Source organism: Petaurus breviceps, unplaced genomic scaffold, assembly GCF_028583685.1.
Source record: "Petaurus breviceps papuanus isolate PSGF00001 unplaced genomic scaffold, PetGlider_PUasm1.0 98, whole genome shotgun sequence".
Taxonomy (NCBI): Eukaryota; Metazoa; Chordata; class Mammalia; order Diprotodontia; family Petauridae; genus Petaurus; species Petaurus breviceps.
In genome coordinates this window covers 6,307,546-6,326,596 of record NW_027187460.1, presented here as the reverse complement: position 1 = coordinate 6,326,596, position 19,051 = coordinate 6,307,546, and the positions used below count along the sequence as shown (strand labels likewise).

Below are 19,051 nucleotides of genomic sequence, written 5' to 3'. Positions count from 1 at the left end.
AGTCAGACTGAGAGAAATTAAGTGACTTGCCCAAGATGACACACTTGGGAGTCCAAGGCAGGATTCAAACTTAGGTATTTTTAAGTCCAAGTCCAGTGCTCTATCCACTACTCAGAACAGAATATGGAAGAAAATATATTTTTGCTTTGCAGCAGGCACAGAATGCCCAAAGTAATCCTGTAGACCTAGATGGCATGCTACAAGAGACTCCGGGCAGTGAGAGAATAACCTAGGAGCACTAGATCCCTAGGGTACAAGGGACTGAAAAGCATAAGACAGCCTACAAAAGTAAACTGGACCTGCTTCCCAGGCTTGCCTGGGTTTAGCATAGCTTCTGGCAGCCTCATCATAATATCAGCCCTCTGGGAGTCCTCCAGATACAGAGTCATCTAAGATCTCTGCAGAGGAGCTGAGTACCCTACATTAAACCTCAATCTCAAGACCAAAACCAATCTCTAAAAGATAGAATAAAATAAATTTTAAAAGTAGGGAACTAATATTAGCTTAGATATAGTTAAAGGTATTCATTCAGGATGGAATGACCTTTGTAAATATTTTTCACACGCAAAAATAACTTACTATAAAAAATATTTTCTTAAAATATCCCCCTTCCAAAAAAAAATATTTTTATTATTTTCTAAAAAAAAAAAATAATGCCTGACCAACACAGGTAAGTCTGTGAACTTTGCACTTTACATATAAAGTAGAGAAACTATGGTTAAGAATGAAAATTTAGCACAATTATGTGAAATGAGAAGATCAAAGTCAAAATGCCTTCTTATGGATAAAATAAACCTTTCACATTCTATATAATCCTACATAAATAGCATATCAAATTGGTCAAGTTTGAAAGGCTTGAAGTAGGGTCTTGTGATAGACTGTGTCTAGGCTGAATTAGAAAAGAGTTCAATTAAAAGGAAAGAAATAATGTTACAAATGTGTGTGTGTGTGTGTGTGTGTGTGTGTGTGTGTGTGTGTGTAAAAAAAAAAGAGTTCAAAAGATTAGCCACCAAGTAGTGAAAATTTTGGCCACAATAATTCAACAGACTATCTACCAAGGGATAGAATGGCTATGATCTGTATCAGGACTGAGATCATGTAATCATGTATCTGTTAATTACTTAAGTAATAAGCAATAAACATCTTTAATGCAAAATGGGTCAAATTAAAGTTGAATTAAGACTGCCACTCTCTGGATCTTTTTAAAATACAGTTGGATATTATTTTATCAAGTTAATAGCTTCAGAGTCAGGAAGGCCTGGATTCAGGTTTTCATACAAGCTAGATGGCTCTGGGCAAGTCTCTTAACCATTCAATGCCACATGAAACTCTCTAAAAGTGAAAGTTAAGGAATGACCCAGGCTTTCACCCTAGCAAATCAGCCCAATCAGTAATGGCTTTAAAAATGTAAGCTCCTTGAGGGTAGAGCCAGTTTTATTTTTGTCTTTAGATCCTAGCACTTAAGCATGGTGCCTGGTCCAAAGCAGACGCTTAATAAATAATAGCTGAATTGAATAAGGTGCAGAATAGTTGCCAATCCATACTTTTAAAGGGAGTCTTCTCCAGAAGGTCCCTATACAAAGAAAACCTCATGTCTGGACAGACAGACAGACATACAAATGGACAGCTAAATAAATTAATTTAAAAGATAAATAAAAATAAATTAATTATAAGCTCCCTGAGGGCAAAAATGTGAGAAATTTTGTATACATATAGTTTGTAAATCCAAGTTTTATAGGCAGCAACATTAAAAAAGGCTATAGAGCTCATATTTTATCTATATTATATTATATTTATATATATTATAGTTTATATACGTGTACGTATATGTGTATACACACACATACATACACACACAGAGAGAAGCTTCTCATTGCTATTATATGTGCATATACTATCTGGTACCTGTACATATAATGGATAAGTGCCAGAAGTAATAAAATAAAACAATTTTATTATATGTAACTATAAATTCTACCAAAGGGGTCTTAAATCCCTGAAATTAAATACCAATAGACATTTAAACAGGAATTTTCCTATTAAATCCAGGTCTAAAGCAACCAACTATATTCCTAAAAACAAATTATATTCAATTACCTGTCTGAAGAATTTTATTCCATTCAAACATTCCACAATATCCCCTTCATGTACCGGTGTTAACTGTTGGTCAATATTTGGTAGGTAATAGCAATCCCAGCCATCTATGAAGTTATCACATGGGCAGTGTGTGGAAGTGGGGGGAAAATATCCAGTTGTAGAATGAAGGGAAGCAAAGGCCGGTGATCACTTGTAAGGAGTGTCAGAGAGGAGCTTCTTCCTTGGATACTGGTTGGCCTAGATAAGCTATGAGGTCCCTTCCAACTCTGAATTTCTGCAGCTTCATGAACTGAAGAGGAATGCTAGCTGGACAAACCACCTTATCTCTATAGGACCCAGTTTCATCACTAGTGAAATGATGGGGTAGGACTAAATGATATCTAAGGCCCTTTCAGCTCTAAATCATACAAACCTATGAAGTTCCACTTGAAGAGACAAAAGAGATTCAAATGTGAATTTCTAAAGCTATAATCTGCAAGTGACATAACACAAAGCCTAAACACACCTCCTCATTGGAGCACCCTATTCTTAACACTCCCCCACACTTTACCTTCATTTATAACAACACTGTACCTTTCATGGAAACCCACACATCTCCCACTAGAAGTGGAGCTTGCTGAGCTGGTCCCTTCCTTTTCCCTCACCCATCACCCCAAGGGTCAGTACCCCAATACTGGCAGCAATTCTGATGCTGTAAGAGGCAGGGCCGAATCCAATGCTCCTTTTCAAAATCAGGAAGCATTTGGAGTTGATCATACCTTAAATGGCTAATGGACACCTGTTCATCAATGATAAATAATTTTACCCAGGTTGCCTATAATGGCTTTTATTCTCTGCCTAATACTTTATTTAAATGTCAATATGTGGCTATGAGAATGTAAATTGAGAGAACACAAAAGCAAATTGAATGCTATGTATTATAATGACCAAGACTATCCACAAAGAAGATATGAGAAAATAAACCTCCTTCCATTCTTTGCAAAGTTGGAGACTATGGTCATGGAACACTTTTTTTTTTCTCTTTTATTCCTTAATATAAGGGGTGGGTCCCTAGAAAGGGGAGGGAGGAAAGAATATATTTAGAAAAGAAGATGATAAAATAAAATAAAATAAAATATTTCAATAACAGTTTTTTCATGTCAATGTGATCTGTTGGCACATCAAAAAGCTTCTCAAAAAGAATAAACAAGTCAATAGGCAGTTTTCAAAGAAAATAAAGCTACCTATAGTCACATAAAAATGTTCTAAATCACTACTGATTAAATGCACATTAAAACAACTCTGAGGTACCAGCTCAAACTCATCAGATTGGCTAATGTGACAGAAAAGCAAAATGACAACTGTTAGAGGGGATATGGGAAAACTGGGACACTAAAGCACTATTGGTGCAGTTGTGAACTAATCCAACCATTCTGGAGAACAATTTGGAACTATGTTCAAAGGGCTACAAAACCTTACATACCCTTTTAACCCACTGCTAGGTCTGTATCCCAAATAGATTTTTTTATAAAATGAAAAGGATCTTTATGTACAAAAATATTTGTAGCAGCTCTTTTTGGGGTGGCAAAGAATTGGAAATTGAGGGGATGCCCATCAACTGGAGAATGGCTGAACGAGTTGTAGTATATGACTGTGATAGATTGTGTGTTATAGGAAATAACAAGCAGGAGGTTTTCAGAAAAATCTGCAAAGACTTACATTGAACTGATAAAAAGTGAAGTGAACAGAACCAGAAGAAAAATGTACACAGTAATAGCAATATTGTACAAATGATCAACCATGAATGACTTAGCATTCCCAGAAATACAACAATCCAAGACAATTCTGAAGGACTTATGATGAAAAATGCTATCCACCTCCAGAAAAAGAACTGATGGAGTCTGGATGCAGATCAAAGCATTCTTTTCTTTTTTAATTTTATTTTTCTTGGGTTTCTTTCTGTGTTTTGTTGGTTTTTCCTGTATTTTTCTTGGGGTTTGTTTGGGGGGTTTTTGTCCGTGTTTTCTTTACAACATGACTATATGGAAATGTTTTGCATTACTGCACATATATAACCTATATTAAATTACTTGCCTTCTCAAGGAAGGGAAAAAGGAAGGAGAGAATTTGGAACTCAAAATTTAAAAAAAAAAAACATGCTAAAAATTGGTTTTACATGTAATTGGAAAAAATAAAATATTTTTAAAAGAATAAACACAAGTCTTATTTACTACTCTGCCAGTATCACCAAATATCATTTCGATGTGCTAGCAGCCCTAAAAGAAAATAACAGTCAATAACTAAACTTTAATAATGATTAATCATTAGATTAAAAAACAGAAGTTTTAACACCTCAATAGTCACTCCTTTATCAAATTTTTCTAGAGCACTTTGGATCCTTCCTAAACCCATAGCTACAAGATCTCTCCCTCCTTCAGTGGAAAGTAAGGACTGGGTAATTTTTAGTCTTTTTTATCTTTAATACTAGGGAAAGAGTGGAAGAGGGAAGAAGAGGACTCACAAAAAGTAGGCACTCAATAAATGTATATTTGCATGTTGAACTGAATCCACTACTGCTGACTGAGGCAAGCATTAACCTCAACAAACAAAACCAGTTTTCCCTCCATAAAACTTAAGAGCTGTACTATATCTCTAAGTCCCTTCTAGCTCCAATACTCTTGACTATGATTCATTTTAAATCAAAAATTAACTTTTGATCTGATAATCTATAACAATACTGACCTTTCCCAAGTTTGACTTCCTCGGCTGGAAATATAACAAACCCAACATAATATGAAATTATCCTAAGTCACACACTAAAATACTGTCCAATAAAGGCTTTCCATAATTTGTTATCAATGAGTCATTTAACATCCTTGGGCCTCCTTCAGTTTCCTCATCTCTTTATGGGTGAAGAATTGAGGCCCAGAACGAAAAAAAAAAAATAATTGTCATTATTAGTGACAGAACCAGGCCTAGAATCCAAGTCTCCTGGCTCCCATGTAGAACAAGATGGCCTTCCAGCTCTAAATCTATGCTCTTATGAACAATGAATAGAATGAAATTATCTTAATGATTTAGGCACAGCCTTGATATGCTAAAAGCAACCAGCATTTTACTGAGCAAAAGGAGATAAAGTGTACCTAGCTAGTCCTACCACAAAGAATGGGCAAAGGAATTCTGTTCAAGTTGAAGAAATCCAGGGGGCAGTTTGAGGTGCATTATTTTGTTTTGTTTTCTTTTACATTGATTCACAATTGTCTATTTCATTCAATTGTCAATGCTGGAAACTCTTCTCAACAGACCACACTAGGAAATTCTTAACAGATACAAAATACATAAGCCCACACAAAAATGAAACATAAAAGCTTCAATGTTTCATTAAGGCTTTCTACCACTTTCATTCATAAGCCCTCAGGCAAGAGAGAACTTATGAAGGCTCCTAGACTTTCATAGAAAGAAATAAGGGTAGCCAACCCTCAAACCTCCACTCTGACCTCAGGCAAATTACTTCCCTTTCACCCAGCCTAAATGGATGTTTAAATAAGGCAAAGGTGGGGGGTAGGAGAGGTATAGGATTGCAATGCTTGCTCCAGGGAGAGATAGAGGGACAAACATCAGTCCCAGGAGCCAAGAGGCCTGAATTACAGTCCTAGCTCAGTCTCTTACTCAATATATAACTTAGGCAAATCACGACCTCTCTGGGTTTCACTTTTTTTCTTCTGAAAATAGAAGAACTTTAGAGAGCTGGCCTAGAAGGCCTCCAACATTCTTAATAAAGTGTTATTTTTAATAGTCTTTTAGGGTCTCCAAAATGCTTTACATATATTAGCTCATTTGATCCTTTATTACTTTGGGGTAAATGCTAATTACTGAAGTGCTGTGATTTTACAAACCAGGAAGCTAAGATGACGCTGACCAATTAAGTGACTTTCCTGGGGTCACTGTCACCTTCATGGCTCCCTTCCAACTTCAGACTCTAAAATTCTGTGCATGTCTCCCTCCTCTCCCCCACCCCACCCATGAATGCAAAGTGTCTGCTAAAGTTCCATCTTAACAAGAAAAAATGAGGCAGAGACTGATGTAATGTAGAGCAATGTAAATGCTGAACACAACTTAGCACCTCAACTCCTAACCTTCACTTATGAGCATACTGACTATGCTCAGCTGCATATTTATTTAGCCACATCATGCACATAATGTATCAACAGCCATGAATCACATGCCTAATAGATGAAATTAAAAGATTCAAAGGAAGCCAAGCTCAGTGATCTTAGACCTTCCTAAACTACTAGGATCCATTAATACATGTGTATACCTGACAGAATTAGCATTTCCCACCTTTACAAAGAGAAAAAATAATGCAGATCCATGGTGCTAGCAAATTCTAAAGACCAAGCAAGATCCCCAAAGCAAGTATTTTAATATGAATGAAGCATCAGCAGTGGCTAAAGGCAGAAAGGCCAAAAAAAAAAAAATTCACTAAGTTAACATATGGGTCTAGGCAGCATTAAGCTTTGGTTATATATATATACATATATATATTTAGAAGCAGTGAAGAGCATGGGAAGGCAGCATATATAGAAATCTAGCTAGGTTTTAAATGCATTGTATTCACAGCCTACCTTTTCAGACCCAACAACATACTCACAGGGCAGTATGATAGAAAGAAAAGGAAAAAAAAGAAAGGAAAAAAGGAACAAGCAAAAATTAGAAACACACAAGAACAAAAAATTTTACTAGCTACAACACAACCCAGACCACAAAGAACCTACCACCAGCTTGCGTGTATGTGTTTGGGGGCAGAAGTTTAGTTTCAAATAAAGTACACCAATAGGGCAATCAATCAGATTTACAATACAACAGGCCAGAGGCCAGTCACTGGAAGCAAAACTTGATGAGAGCTGAGGGAGTTACAGGAGTCAGGATCATTTCAGGTTGAATGTGTGGTTCAAATCATAACAGATTTAGATCTGAAAGATCATCTAGCCCAATCTCCAATTTACAAATAAGAAAACTGAGGCCAAGGGAAGTTAAGTGATTTGCACAAGGTCACACAAGTAGCAAAGACAGGGATTTGTCCTCTGACTCTACATCCACCATTCTTTCTACTGTGCCATGCTCTATCATTGCAATCAGTCTCCATTTAAATCATGTTTTAAAGTCAAAAAACTTGGTAGTGAAAAAGGAGGGATAGTGAAAGTTATTTGGTACTAAGTACCAAATAACAATATAATTAACTTGTTAATTTTATATATGCTGAAAATACTCTATTTCCCTCCCCAAATTATGAAGGTTTGATGGTGAAAGTTGAAGAGGGGCTGATTAAATCTGCACTTAGAAAACAAAGGACATCAGTACCTCGCTCCCTGCTACTTCAGAAGGAATAATAATAGCTCCTCCCTCCACAGCACTTCATGGTTTCAAAGATTTTTTAAGTGCATTACAAGTTCTATGATCCTCACCATAATCTATGAGGCAGGAAGTAGGCTGGTTGTACCAATAGTGTGGCTTCTCCTTACAAAACAGGATGTCAAAGCTCAGAGGATCAGTGACTTGCTCAAAGTCACACACCAAGGAAGGCCATGGTGGAGCTTGGACTTCTGAATTCTGATCTTCTAGCTCTGATTCTGGTAATCTTTCTACACCACTGCTTTTCAAACAAGGGGGTTGCATTGAGAGCTATTTCACTTGATACCCTGGTGTATTTAATATTCATAGATGGATTTGTGGGTTTTGCCCCTTTAAAAAGATTATTATGATTTGTTCCTCACAACCACCTCATAAAGTCAAAGTAAATCTGATCTTTTCCAAGTGAGGAAATAAAATTTCAGTACAGTCTCATTCATTAAGCATTTACAAAGCACCTGCTGTGTGCCAGACACTGTGCTACTAGGCCCTGGGAATACAAGACAAAATTGAAACCAGTCCCTAGTCTCAAGAAGCTTACATTCTACTGATTTCCCAAAACTATACAACATAGCAAGAGGAGAGGCCCGGATTGCTTTGCACTTGACTCACAATACTGTGTGGAGCCCAGTCTCTCACTCCTATTTACACTTTCGGCTCAAGATTTACCTACAGTACAGAATATCTATTTGAGTCAAACCAAAAGGATCATCCATTTTCTTCCACTTATGAACTCATTGCCCCCTTTCACTATAAAGCCAAGAACTGATTTCAGCAAATGAGAAATGAAAGTCAGATGATGGAAGAAACTTCTTCAAGTAGGAAGCAAGGCTGTCACTATAACAGGAAGTGTGATACTTCCTTTCCCACCCATCAGATAGTCTTTATTATAATGGGAACAGAAACATATAGCAAACTTTAAGATGGCAAAAAAAAAAATACCATTAGCATAGAGTACCACTTTAGGGTCTAAGCACTGACATCTCTGACATGCATCACCACAACCCACCTACAAGTGTAGGGGAGAAGACCTGAGACACAGTGCTTATTAGCTTTGGAGAGGCAGGGCATTGAAATGGAAAGCAAAGCAAGCAAAATCAAGAGATTCATCTCTGTTCCTGCCACTAATTGACAATGTGGTCTTGGGCAAGTAAAGTGAATCCCTCTGGGCCTCTGTTTTCTCATCTGTAAAATGAGAGAACTGAATCTGATCCACATTTTCCAAATTAGGTTGTGTAGAGCTCTAGTGATCCACACAAAGATTCCAAGAGAAAACACCTAGATTTCATATTTTAGAGGGGTAAATAGTAAATTTTATTTTAAAACACTTATGCATGGATTTTTTTTTGCTGTGAAAGTACGTTTAATTAAGTCTGTTGTTATACCAAAATTTCCCTGATGCCATTCTCTGTCTCATCTTTAATCCCAGAAATATTTCATACCCTAAGTTTCTCTGGGCCAGAATGTATAGGTTCCTACAATAAATTCCATGCACCAAAGCGTTCTGTGACCAAATTAGTTTAGGAAATGCTAGACTATATGAACAATATATAATCCTTCAAGTCCCCAAATTTAATCACTATCCTTTTTTTAGAGAGGGAGTTCCAAAGTATTATGCTTCAAGGCTACTACTCTAATCTTGCCTCTAAGTAAACACAACTACTTACCTGCTATCTGTGTCCAATCCTACAAAGTCCTTCTTTTCAAATGGTACACACAGGAGAGGAATCTTATCTCCAGACTTATCAGTGGCTCTGTCTAGGCGCTTTGATTCCAGCACAATAAAAAGGGATTCAATGAAATCCTCAATTCTCTTCTCCACTGATTCACACTCATCATAATTGGGATAAAATGCCACATCTGTCCTAGGCTGCTCTGCAATCTCACCCTGCAGCCCAAAAACAAACAACCGGGAATCATAGAGTGTGGAACCATAAATTTCTTTCTGGACATGGAACTTCTCAAAGGTCTGAGGCCAATCCTTTGCAGAGAAGCAGTCTGTTACTGTGATGAGGCCCACAACTTTTCGGTGAGTTTGGAAATCTCCCCATTCATTGTTCTCAGGTGGGTAATGATGCCTATAGCGGATGTACAATACTCGTTGTGAATCTCGAACATTTATCTGGCTCACAGATGAAATTCTTTTGTAGATCCTGAAGAAATTTTCCTCTGAGACAATCCCTACTGGCTGTACCACAACCAGCAGAGTTTGGTGGTCCTCAGCACACTGCATGTAATCAGGAACACTCATTGTGGAGCCACTGGGTGCTATTCAAAAATAAAAAATATCTGATAAAGATCTCATTTTCAAGATACATAAGGAATTAACTCAAATTTATAAAAATAAGAGCCATGTCCCAACTGACAAATGGTCAAAGGATATAAACAGGCAATTTCTGAAGGAAGAAATCCAAGCTATCTATAGCCATGTGAAAAAAATGCTGCAAATCACTGATAATTAGAGAAATGCAAAATAGAACAATTCCAAAATTTTACCTCATGCCCAATCAGATTGGTAAAGGTGACCAAAAAAAGAAAAATAAAAAATGGTGAAGGGGCTTCAGGAAAATAGGCATATTGATACACTGCTGGTGGAGCAGCAAATTGATCCATCCATTCTGGAGAGCAATTTGGAACTATGTTCAAAAAACTCTTAACATGTGCATAACCTTTGACCTAGTGATACCACCAAAGAGATGAAAGAGAAAAAGATCTTGTATATATAAAAATACTTAAAGCAGATCTTTTTGTAGTAGCAAAGAACTGAAAACTAAGGGGGTGGCCATCAGTTGGGAAATGGCAGGACAAATTATGGAATATGAATGTAATGGAATACTTTTATAAGAAATGATGAAAGAAATGGGTAAAGAGAAACCTGGGGAAACTTGTATGAAGTGATATAGAGTCATGTGAGCAGAATAAGGAGAATGATTTATATTACTACAACATTATAAAAATAAATTTAAAAAACTTAAGAACTAATCAACTATGATTCCAAAGGACCAAATATGAAGAATGAATCCCACCTCCTGAAAGAGATGATAGGCTAAATAGGCAGAATGGAAAATATTTTTGGATACAGCCAATATGGGAAGTTGTTTTGCTTGACATGTTACAGGGGTTTTTATCCTTTTTTATTTTTTTTTCTGAGGAAGGGGGAAAGGAATAGTGGCGGGGGAGGGGGGTAAATAAAACAAATTCTTGTTAATTTAAAAAATAAAATTTAATTTTAAAATAATAATAAAGAGAACATAGAGTGCAAACTATTTCTAGTGCTTGTCTTCCTTTGGGAGGCACTAACTGTACCATTTATTATATAAGCAGATCCTGAATAATAATGACCCAACCAATGTTATTACAAATGAAGATAAGAAAAAAGCCTGGACCAGGTGATGCCACTAATATAAAGAAGTCCTTCTACCATTGCAGATTGACACCTACTCTGCAACTTACAGGCCTTTCCTGGCTTCAAAGCTAACTCTCTATCCATTACTCTGTACTACCTCTCCATTGTAAATAAGCCCTACCATATAGTGGAAAGACCATATTGTACTGTCATTCAACCAGTCATCCATTTAAGACATCAATCTTACAAGAGTACTCCATACTGGTATGCAGTCTAAGATTTCGTTTTCAAAGAAGCAAGCTGGTATAATAAGGCAGGGTTGGACTAAGCAAAAGACTAACAATGGCAGAGCTCATCTTTGGTACTCTCTTGCCTCTCCTTTCAGAGTTCTCTTTTAGGCCCTTTCATTGACTTCTCCCTCTACAAAAGTTCTCATGCTACTTGTGATTCCTTAAAGTCCCATTCACAGAAGTATATTTAGGCTTATCCCTGTGATGGTCTATACTTTGCCTCCATCTCCCCCCATTAAAACTTAACCTGTTTTATGTCCCTTCCCTCATGGCCCTGTTCTCTACTAGATGACCATGGATCAATGGATCACAATGGATGGTGATGACTTGTGTGGTGAACATGTGTTACGGCACCCCCACCATAATTCAGTTAAAATGCCTGTCTCCACAAGCACCATGATAAATCTAATGAAGGAAGCATTAGGCACCCTGCAAGATTTCTGGACTAGTAGGCTGGTGCCTACTCCACCCAGTGGTTGTAGTAGTAACACTGAGAGATGTAAGTACTCACCTAGATCTTCCAGGCACCCCAAAAGTAATACAAATAGAGAGGTAAGAGTGAAAATAAACAAGAGGACAACACATACAGAATAAACAACCCTGGCCCTAGAACTAAGTTCCTATGAAATCTTAAAAGGAATGAATTTCCCATCAGTTTACCCTGTATAGTATCATTTTATGGCTGTCTCCATTGTTCATCTTTAACACAGATCCACAAGGGGCATAAGGTTGGACACAGGTGACGTCTAGAGAGACAGGCTGGTATGGTGGCTAGAGAGCTGACCTTGAAGCCAGGAAGACCTGGGTTCAAGGCCTACCTCTGATATATCTGGAAAAATCATTTAATTTCTCAGTACTCTGAGCAATTCTCTAAGGCCACAAATTACAAAGAAGGTGCCAATCTACATTGGTAGAGAGAGTTTCCTCACTTGGAAGTTCTCTATACTAATGAAATCATAGGTGCAGTCCCTAAATGGCCTCTAAAGTCTCTTCTAACACTAAAATGAAGATGTTGGGTCCTGTACTCTAAAATTAGGTTGTGGGAAATTAAAAATTTTGAAGCATAAAGGAAATTACAACCTACATCATTAACAAACTACTTAATTAACATTTATCTTAGATGCCTCACATGCATCAAACATCAGCCTAAGATAGAAATGCCAACTGCATTAGTAGAATTGAAGGCAAGGCAATGTACTCTGCACTATCAACAAAAAAACTGTGTTTTGATTCTAGAGGTAATTAAGAAGCCTTCACACAGAACCCAGCTCTCTTAATTCTCAAATAAATTACTTAATTTAATGGGAGGCAACATGATATGGTAGGGGTAGGGGAAAGATGAACTCAACCAGAAGTCAGTATACCGGGTTCTAGACCTAATTCCTTAACTGCATAACCTTAGATATACCTCTGTGAGCCTCAGTTCCTCCATTTGTAAAAAGAGAATGGATTAAATTATTTCTAAGGTCTCTTCCGTAGAAGCTCTAAAATCCTGGGATTCTATCACCCTACAAGCCACGCTATTACTTCCTACAATGCCTTTATTCTGTGAAGGTATTAATACCAAACACATATTAAACTAAATTTCTGAAATATTTTGAACACATTTACCATTCAGTATAACAAACACCTATAAAAAGTACTGTGTGGGGAGTTCTGCCTGGTGATAAGGTAATAAGACCAAATTACTTCCCTGGGTCCTTTCCAACATTATGAATGAACTCCAAGTTACAAAGAAAGGCAAGTTCATGTCAGAATTTCAACAAGCAACAAAACTCAAAGTTGTCCAGGTATTGACCGAACTGTCAGTTCACTTATGGCCTACACCCCAAAAGTACATTCCCATAGAGAAGGAAACATCTCTCCCATAATTACCCAAGCAACTGAAGATTGCTGACTTCCCCTGTTTAGGGTATGATGAAACAGAACCCACTAGCAGTAGAGAATACTGGTATCCAAGCCCCAATCCCTAAAAGGGAACTCTGAAAGGAGAGGAAAGAGAGTACCAAAGATGATTTAGTAATAAATTGTATTTTTTGTTTCCCCAAGACATAAGAACAGTCTTCCACAGTTTTCTAAAAGTCTTCCCAATTAGTACTTAGAACAGCAGCAGTCCCTCATCTTCTAAATACTATAACCTCTCACACTTTCTTCCTTCATAAAAAGTAACAAAGATACCTTTCATTTGAACCTTCACTAATTAGCATTTCACAAAATCACAGAATGTAAGAATTGAAATGGGCTTTAATAGATCATCAAATCCATTGCCCTCATTTTACAAATAAAGAAACTGAGGGAGGCCCTGAAATATTAAGTGAATTGCCCAAGATCACAGAGGTATGAAACAACAGACCCAGGATTTTGACCTAGGCTTTTGACTCTAAGCCCAAGGTTCCTTCAGCAAGATGTTAAGCTCCTTGAGGGCTAGGATGATTTCACCTTTGTTTTCCTGTATTTCGGTTCCAGGCATAGTGTCTAATAGGTGCTTAATAAAGGCTTATTGATTGATTATGCCATGCTGTCTCAAACTGGTACTCTACAAAAAGCAAAATGAAGGCCCAGTTCTTACACCAGAAAACTAGTGCTTAAAATATATTTAGAAGTATTTCTTAGGAGAGTAGGTCAGGGAAAGACTCAGAATACAATTCAATAAAAAAGACTGAGGGAAGAAAATGGAATTAGGGAAGGGCTGGTAGTGACTTTCTTATTTAAAGCCTTTTCTGGAAACTGTTAAGAGTTTAAAGCACAGAAAATTTCATGCCAAGTATCTGCTGGCTCTTCACTGTTATTATCAATAACAACTCACATTCATGCCATGAGTAAGCTCATCACTTTAACTGAAACTGCTCTCTCAAAAGTTAGCAATGAGTTCTGAATTTCCAAACTTAATGGCATTTTCTCAGTCTTCATCTTTCTAGATCTCTCTGCATCATTTGAAACTGTTGGTCATCCCTTCCTCTTGGACATTCTAGCTTCTAGAGGATCATGACCTTGCTCCTCGATTCTTCTCCTACCTGTTGGACCATTCCTTCTCAGGGTCTGTGCTAGATAATCCAAGGCCTGGCCCTAACCATGGGTGTTTCCCAAGGATCTATCCTAAGCCCTTTTCTTTTCTCTCTTTAGTTGATCTACTCAGATTCCATGGGTTCAGTTTTCAGATCAATCCATCCTGGGCTCCAGTCCCAAGGCATCAACTGCCTAGGAGACATTGCCAATTAGATGAACCAGTGGCATCTCAAATTCAGTGTGTCCAGAAGAGAAATCATTATCTTTCCTCTAAACCTACCTCTCCCTAAATTCCCTATTTCTCTTGACTCAAGGATCCTGCCATCCTTCCAGTCACTAAGTTGGCAAACTTAGTTATCCTTTATTATTCACTCAAACTCAAACTCAAACCCTTCCTGATGCCTTCCTGATAGTACCTTCCCCCTAACACACATCAAAATTACTTCATATTTTGTATTTGCTTACATGTGAACATTTCCCCTGATAGAATGTAAACTCCTTGAGAACAGGGACTGTTTTTTGTCTTTGATACCACAATTCCTAGCAACACAACAGACACATAATAAATGCTTATTGATTGACAGGGCACTTTAGACTTGCAACAGGCAAATAACTATGCAGAAACAAGCTATACACAAGATAATATGGCAATAATCAACAGGGGGAAGGTACTATACATTGTGAGGTAGGAAGCACAAAAATTACTAACCATATGAAATTCAAACTCAAAAATATCTAGTGATTCCCCCAAAGTCACACTGCTAGGAAAGGGTCAAAACTCAAACCAGCCACTCCTGACTCCAAGTCCAGTGCTTTCCATCAAAGTAGTCTGCCTCCCTAAACTGGAAGTATTTTAACCAAGAATGGTAGCCATCCTTCAGAGGAGGCATATTGTGAAAGGAGTAAGAAAAGAAGCAGCCTCCTTTTAGACAGGGGTGTACACTACAATACAAGTCACCAATAAGCAAAAAAAAAATTCTGTCTCATCAAAAGACTTATAAAATTACCTGCACTTGCTGAAATGGGTAGAGTACTTACTGGTTTCCCAAGGAGATGAAATTGCTTTGGAGTAAAGTGGCAGAAGCAGAGAGTAAGGGTATAGAGTAAGGGAACCTGCTGCCTTGAGACCACATGTGGCCCTCTAGGTCCCCAGACATGGCCTTTTGACTGAGTCCAAGTTTTACAGAACAAATCTTTTTATTAAGGGGCTTTGTTCTGTGAAGTTTGGAGTCAGTCAAAGGGCTGCACTTGAGAACTTAAAGGGCCACATGTGGCCTCAAGGCTGCAGGTTTCCCACCCCTGGTATAGAGGGTAACCCTAGACAAAGAAGAACCTGAAGTTAACCTATCCAGGGAATGTGAAATACTGGGAAGTAAAATAGAGAAAACCTAGGACTGACTCCTGCCTGGCCCTATCATTTAAAAACCACATGGACCTAGGTACCTCTCTGAACCTCACGTTCTTTATACTAGGATCTGCCACCTTTGATAACCACAGGCAATGACCACAATAATGTCATATAATAGAAAAAAAAATTGTTATTGGAGCTGGATCACCTGGATTCAAATCTTGATCTGCCTTTTACCCTTACAACCTATAACATCAGATGAGTCATTTCTTCTATCTTGGCCTTAATTTCTTATTTGCAAAATTAGAGGATTACTCTAAATGAGGCAGCTAGATGACTGCCTAGTCTAAGTGTTTGGCTTAAGAGTAAAGAAGACCTGAGTTCAAATCCTGCTGTGTGACTTTGGCAAGTCACTTAACCTTCTCAGCCTCAGTTTCCTCATCTGAAAAACAGCACCAACTTCATAGGGCTGTGTTGAGGATCAAATAAGAGAACATCTCTAAAGCACTTTGCAAATCTTAAAAGTGTTATATAAATGTCTTTTGTTGATGTTGTTGTTGGGGCAGCTAGGTGGCACAGTGAATAAAGCAATGGGCCTGGAGTCAGGAAGACCACAGTTCAAATCTTACTTCAGATACTTACTAGCTATGTAACCCTGGGTAAACCACTTAACCCTGTTTGCCTCAGTTTCCTCATCAGTAAAATGATCTGGAGGAGATGGCAAACTACTATAGGATCTTTGCCAAGAAAATCCCAAATGGGGTCACAAATTGTCAAATGACCAACAACAGGTCCCTGCCAACTCTAAAATTCTATGGTCTATAAAATAAAGACAGAATCACAAGATCATAGGAATTATATTTGGCAGGGACCTTAGAAATCATCTAATCCAAACCATTCATTTTATAGTTTAGGAAACTGAGGCCCTGAAAGGACCTGGGTTCAGAGCTCAGTCTAATACTGCCTAGGTGATTTAGGATTGTAAAATGAAGTGGTTAAACTAGCTGAGTTATGAGGTCCTGTCCAACTCCAAATCAGTGATCTTATGAGTGATAATTACCCTAATTCCCGATACATATAGAAAAATAGCAGCAGAATCAGGATTTGATCCTAAATGGTTTCACTTGTACTATCTAAACCCAAGAGTTGTTGCTAAGTATTCACTTTGTAAACTCATCACCTCACTCTGGACTACTGCAATATCAAAGCTCTTCATAACCTGACCTTTCCCCAACCTTTCTAGCCTTCTTTCACCTTATTCTCCTCCACATATACTTTGATGCAGTGACACTGGTCTTTTTGTGGTTCCCCAAACAAGACACACCTTCTCCCAACTCTTGGCATGTTCTGTCTCTCAAACCTGGAATGCTGTCTCTTATCTCCTCCTCCAGCCTTCCATGACTTCCTTCAAGTCCCAGCTAAAATCAACCTTCCACAGGAAGCCTTTCCTGATCCCACTCCCCCGCCCCCACTCCCAATGCTAAGGCCTTCTCTCTATGGATTACTTCTTTTTTATCCTACATATTAGCTTGTTTGTACAGTTGTTTGCCTGCTGCCTCCCCCTTTAGACTGTGAGCTCCTTGACAGCCAAGGACCACTTTCTGCCTTTCTCTGCATCTCCAGAGCTTAGCACAGGGACTGGCACATAGTAGGTATTTAATAAATGCTGACTGACTGACTTGAGGACTACAGAAATGTCAATAGCTAAGTGGAACCTGGGCCAGTTGGCCTTTCTGCACCTCGGTCTCCTTTTCTATTAAATAGGAGGGGGAAAATAGGAGAGAGAGAAGGTGATTAAGAAGATCTCTTCCAGCTCTAAATCTGTGATTCTATAAAGTGAAAATTATCCAAAGTCATCCTACAGCTAGGAAAAAAATATAGCCTAGGCAGGATGCGGTCACCCTCTACCTCAAAGGGCTGTTGTGAGAAATGCACTTTTAAACTTGACATCAGCACCACAGAAATGTCAACATTCAGCTGTGAGCAGTCCAGGACAAGTCACTTCCCTCTATGGGCCTCGGTCTCCCCATTTGTAAAATGGGGCTGCGGTGGGACTCGCTTTCCGAGCAGAACGCTTACGGCTCGACCATTCAGGGTCAGCAGCCGAGGAGGGGGACAGGAGGAAGGCGGCGGGAAGGGAGAGCTGAGGAGGCTGGGGAAGGGGCCGGGGCGCGGCATGCAGGACTGGCGGGGCGCAGTGCCGGGAGGGGCCGGGCCGGGCGTCCGGCGGAGGGCAGGGCCAGGGACAGGTGCCCGAGGAGCGGACAGGTGGGGGCAGAGCCCGGCACCCCCCTCCTCCTCCTCCTCCTGTCCCTGCTCCTCCTCCTCTCCGGCTGAAGGCTCAGGCCCCGTGGATGCACTTACACAGCCGGTGGCCCTGGTACCGGGCCGGGCCGGGACAGGAGGACCAGCCGGGCTGACGGAGAGAGCAGCAGGAGCCTCCTCCGGGGCGAGCGGTCCCGGCGTGCAAGCCGCGCGCTGAGCTTCCTACTTGTGCTCCAAACCCCCGCCCGCCGACCAGTTTCTGAGCATGCCCAGTGCAGACCCGAGGAGTCCACGGAGCCCAGTCCTGGACGCCTCCAATCCGTTTCTCCGGGTTTTGGAGGGGGGGCCTCCAAGTGGGAGGGAATTAGAGGCTCGGGCCCAGAGGAGCTGGAGGCTTACACCTGGAGAGGGAGAGCTAGGAAGGAGTAGAAAGAGGAAGTTACGGAGGTGAGAGCGGCGGAGTTTGGACCTTATGTATAGGGTTAGAGCTGTAATGGCCTTCCAAAACCTTCTCTCTTGATTTTGACTCCACAATCAAGATTCTTTCCTCTAGAACGCCAATGAGATTACCTATTAAAAATGCTTTGCAAACCTTGGAGATATATGTGTAGGTATACAATATTTGTTGTTACTGTTCAATCGTTCCGTTGTGTCCGACTCTATATGACCCCGTATAGGGTTTTCTTGGCAAAGATAGCAGTTTGCCGTTTCCTTCTCCAGCTCATTTTACAGGTGAGGAAACTGAAGCAAGCAGGGTTAAGTGACTTCCCCAGTCACACAGCTAGCAAGTGTCTGAGGCTAGATTTGAATTGTAGTCGGACACAAATCAACACTCACCCAGACACCATGACTCCAGACCCCAGTGCTCTACCCACGTACCTGCTGTGTATCTAACACATTACTTCTTTAAAATTTTATGAAATAGTGATGCACTGTGCTAAAGACAATAGTACTTGCCTACTTTTGGTAAAGAATCAATCAAGTAGTATTTATTGCTTTCCTAGAGAGGGGTCAGGTTATGAAGAGTTTTGATAATGCAATAATCCTGAGGTAATAACCTCCTTCCTTAGGTTGGGAAGAGCTCCCCAAATCATGTTTAGCAAGTTCCATGGAGCCCTTCCTTGGCTGTGGAGGGTTCTGGGTTCTGACACTGTTCCCAATAATCTACACTCCCTCCTTAAATGACCCTGGAGTACTATTGGGAAAGTTGGAAATGCTTTGTATATAATATACACATGGAGATAGATAGATGGATGGATGGATAGATGGATGGATGGATGGATGGATGGATGGATGGATGGATGGATGGAT

At 39.3% G+C, this 19,051-nt stretch overlaps 1 protein-coding gene across 3 annotated transcripts in view; it reads right to left on the bottom strand.

Moving 5' to 3' along the window:
- Window positions 1-19,051, bottom strand: part of TRAPPC9 (trafficking protein particle complex subunit 9) — a 1,063,197-nt gene that overhangs the window by 1,033,619 nt on the left and 10,527 nt on the right. For 2 of the 3 annotated variants that reach the window (XM_069081230.1, XM_069081232.1), the window contains exons 1-2: window positions 17,840-18,010; window positions 9,153-9,753 (exon numbers count right to left, since the gene is read on the bottom strand). In XM_069081230.1, coding sequence (XP_068937331.1) covers window positions 9,153-9,736 — 584 coding nt within the window. In that variant the 5' untranslated portion in view covers window positions 9,737-9,753; window positions 17,840-18,010. Of the gene's footprint in view, window positions 1-9,152; window positions 9,754-17,839; window positions 18,011-19,051 lie in introns of those variants that run through there. The other variant, XM_069081231.1, reaches the window with a different exon arrangement.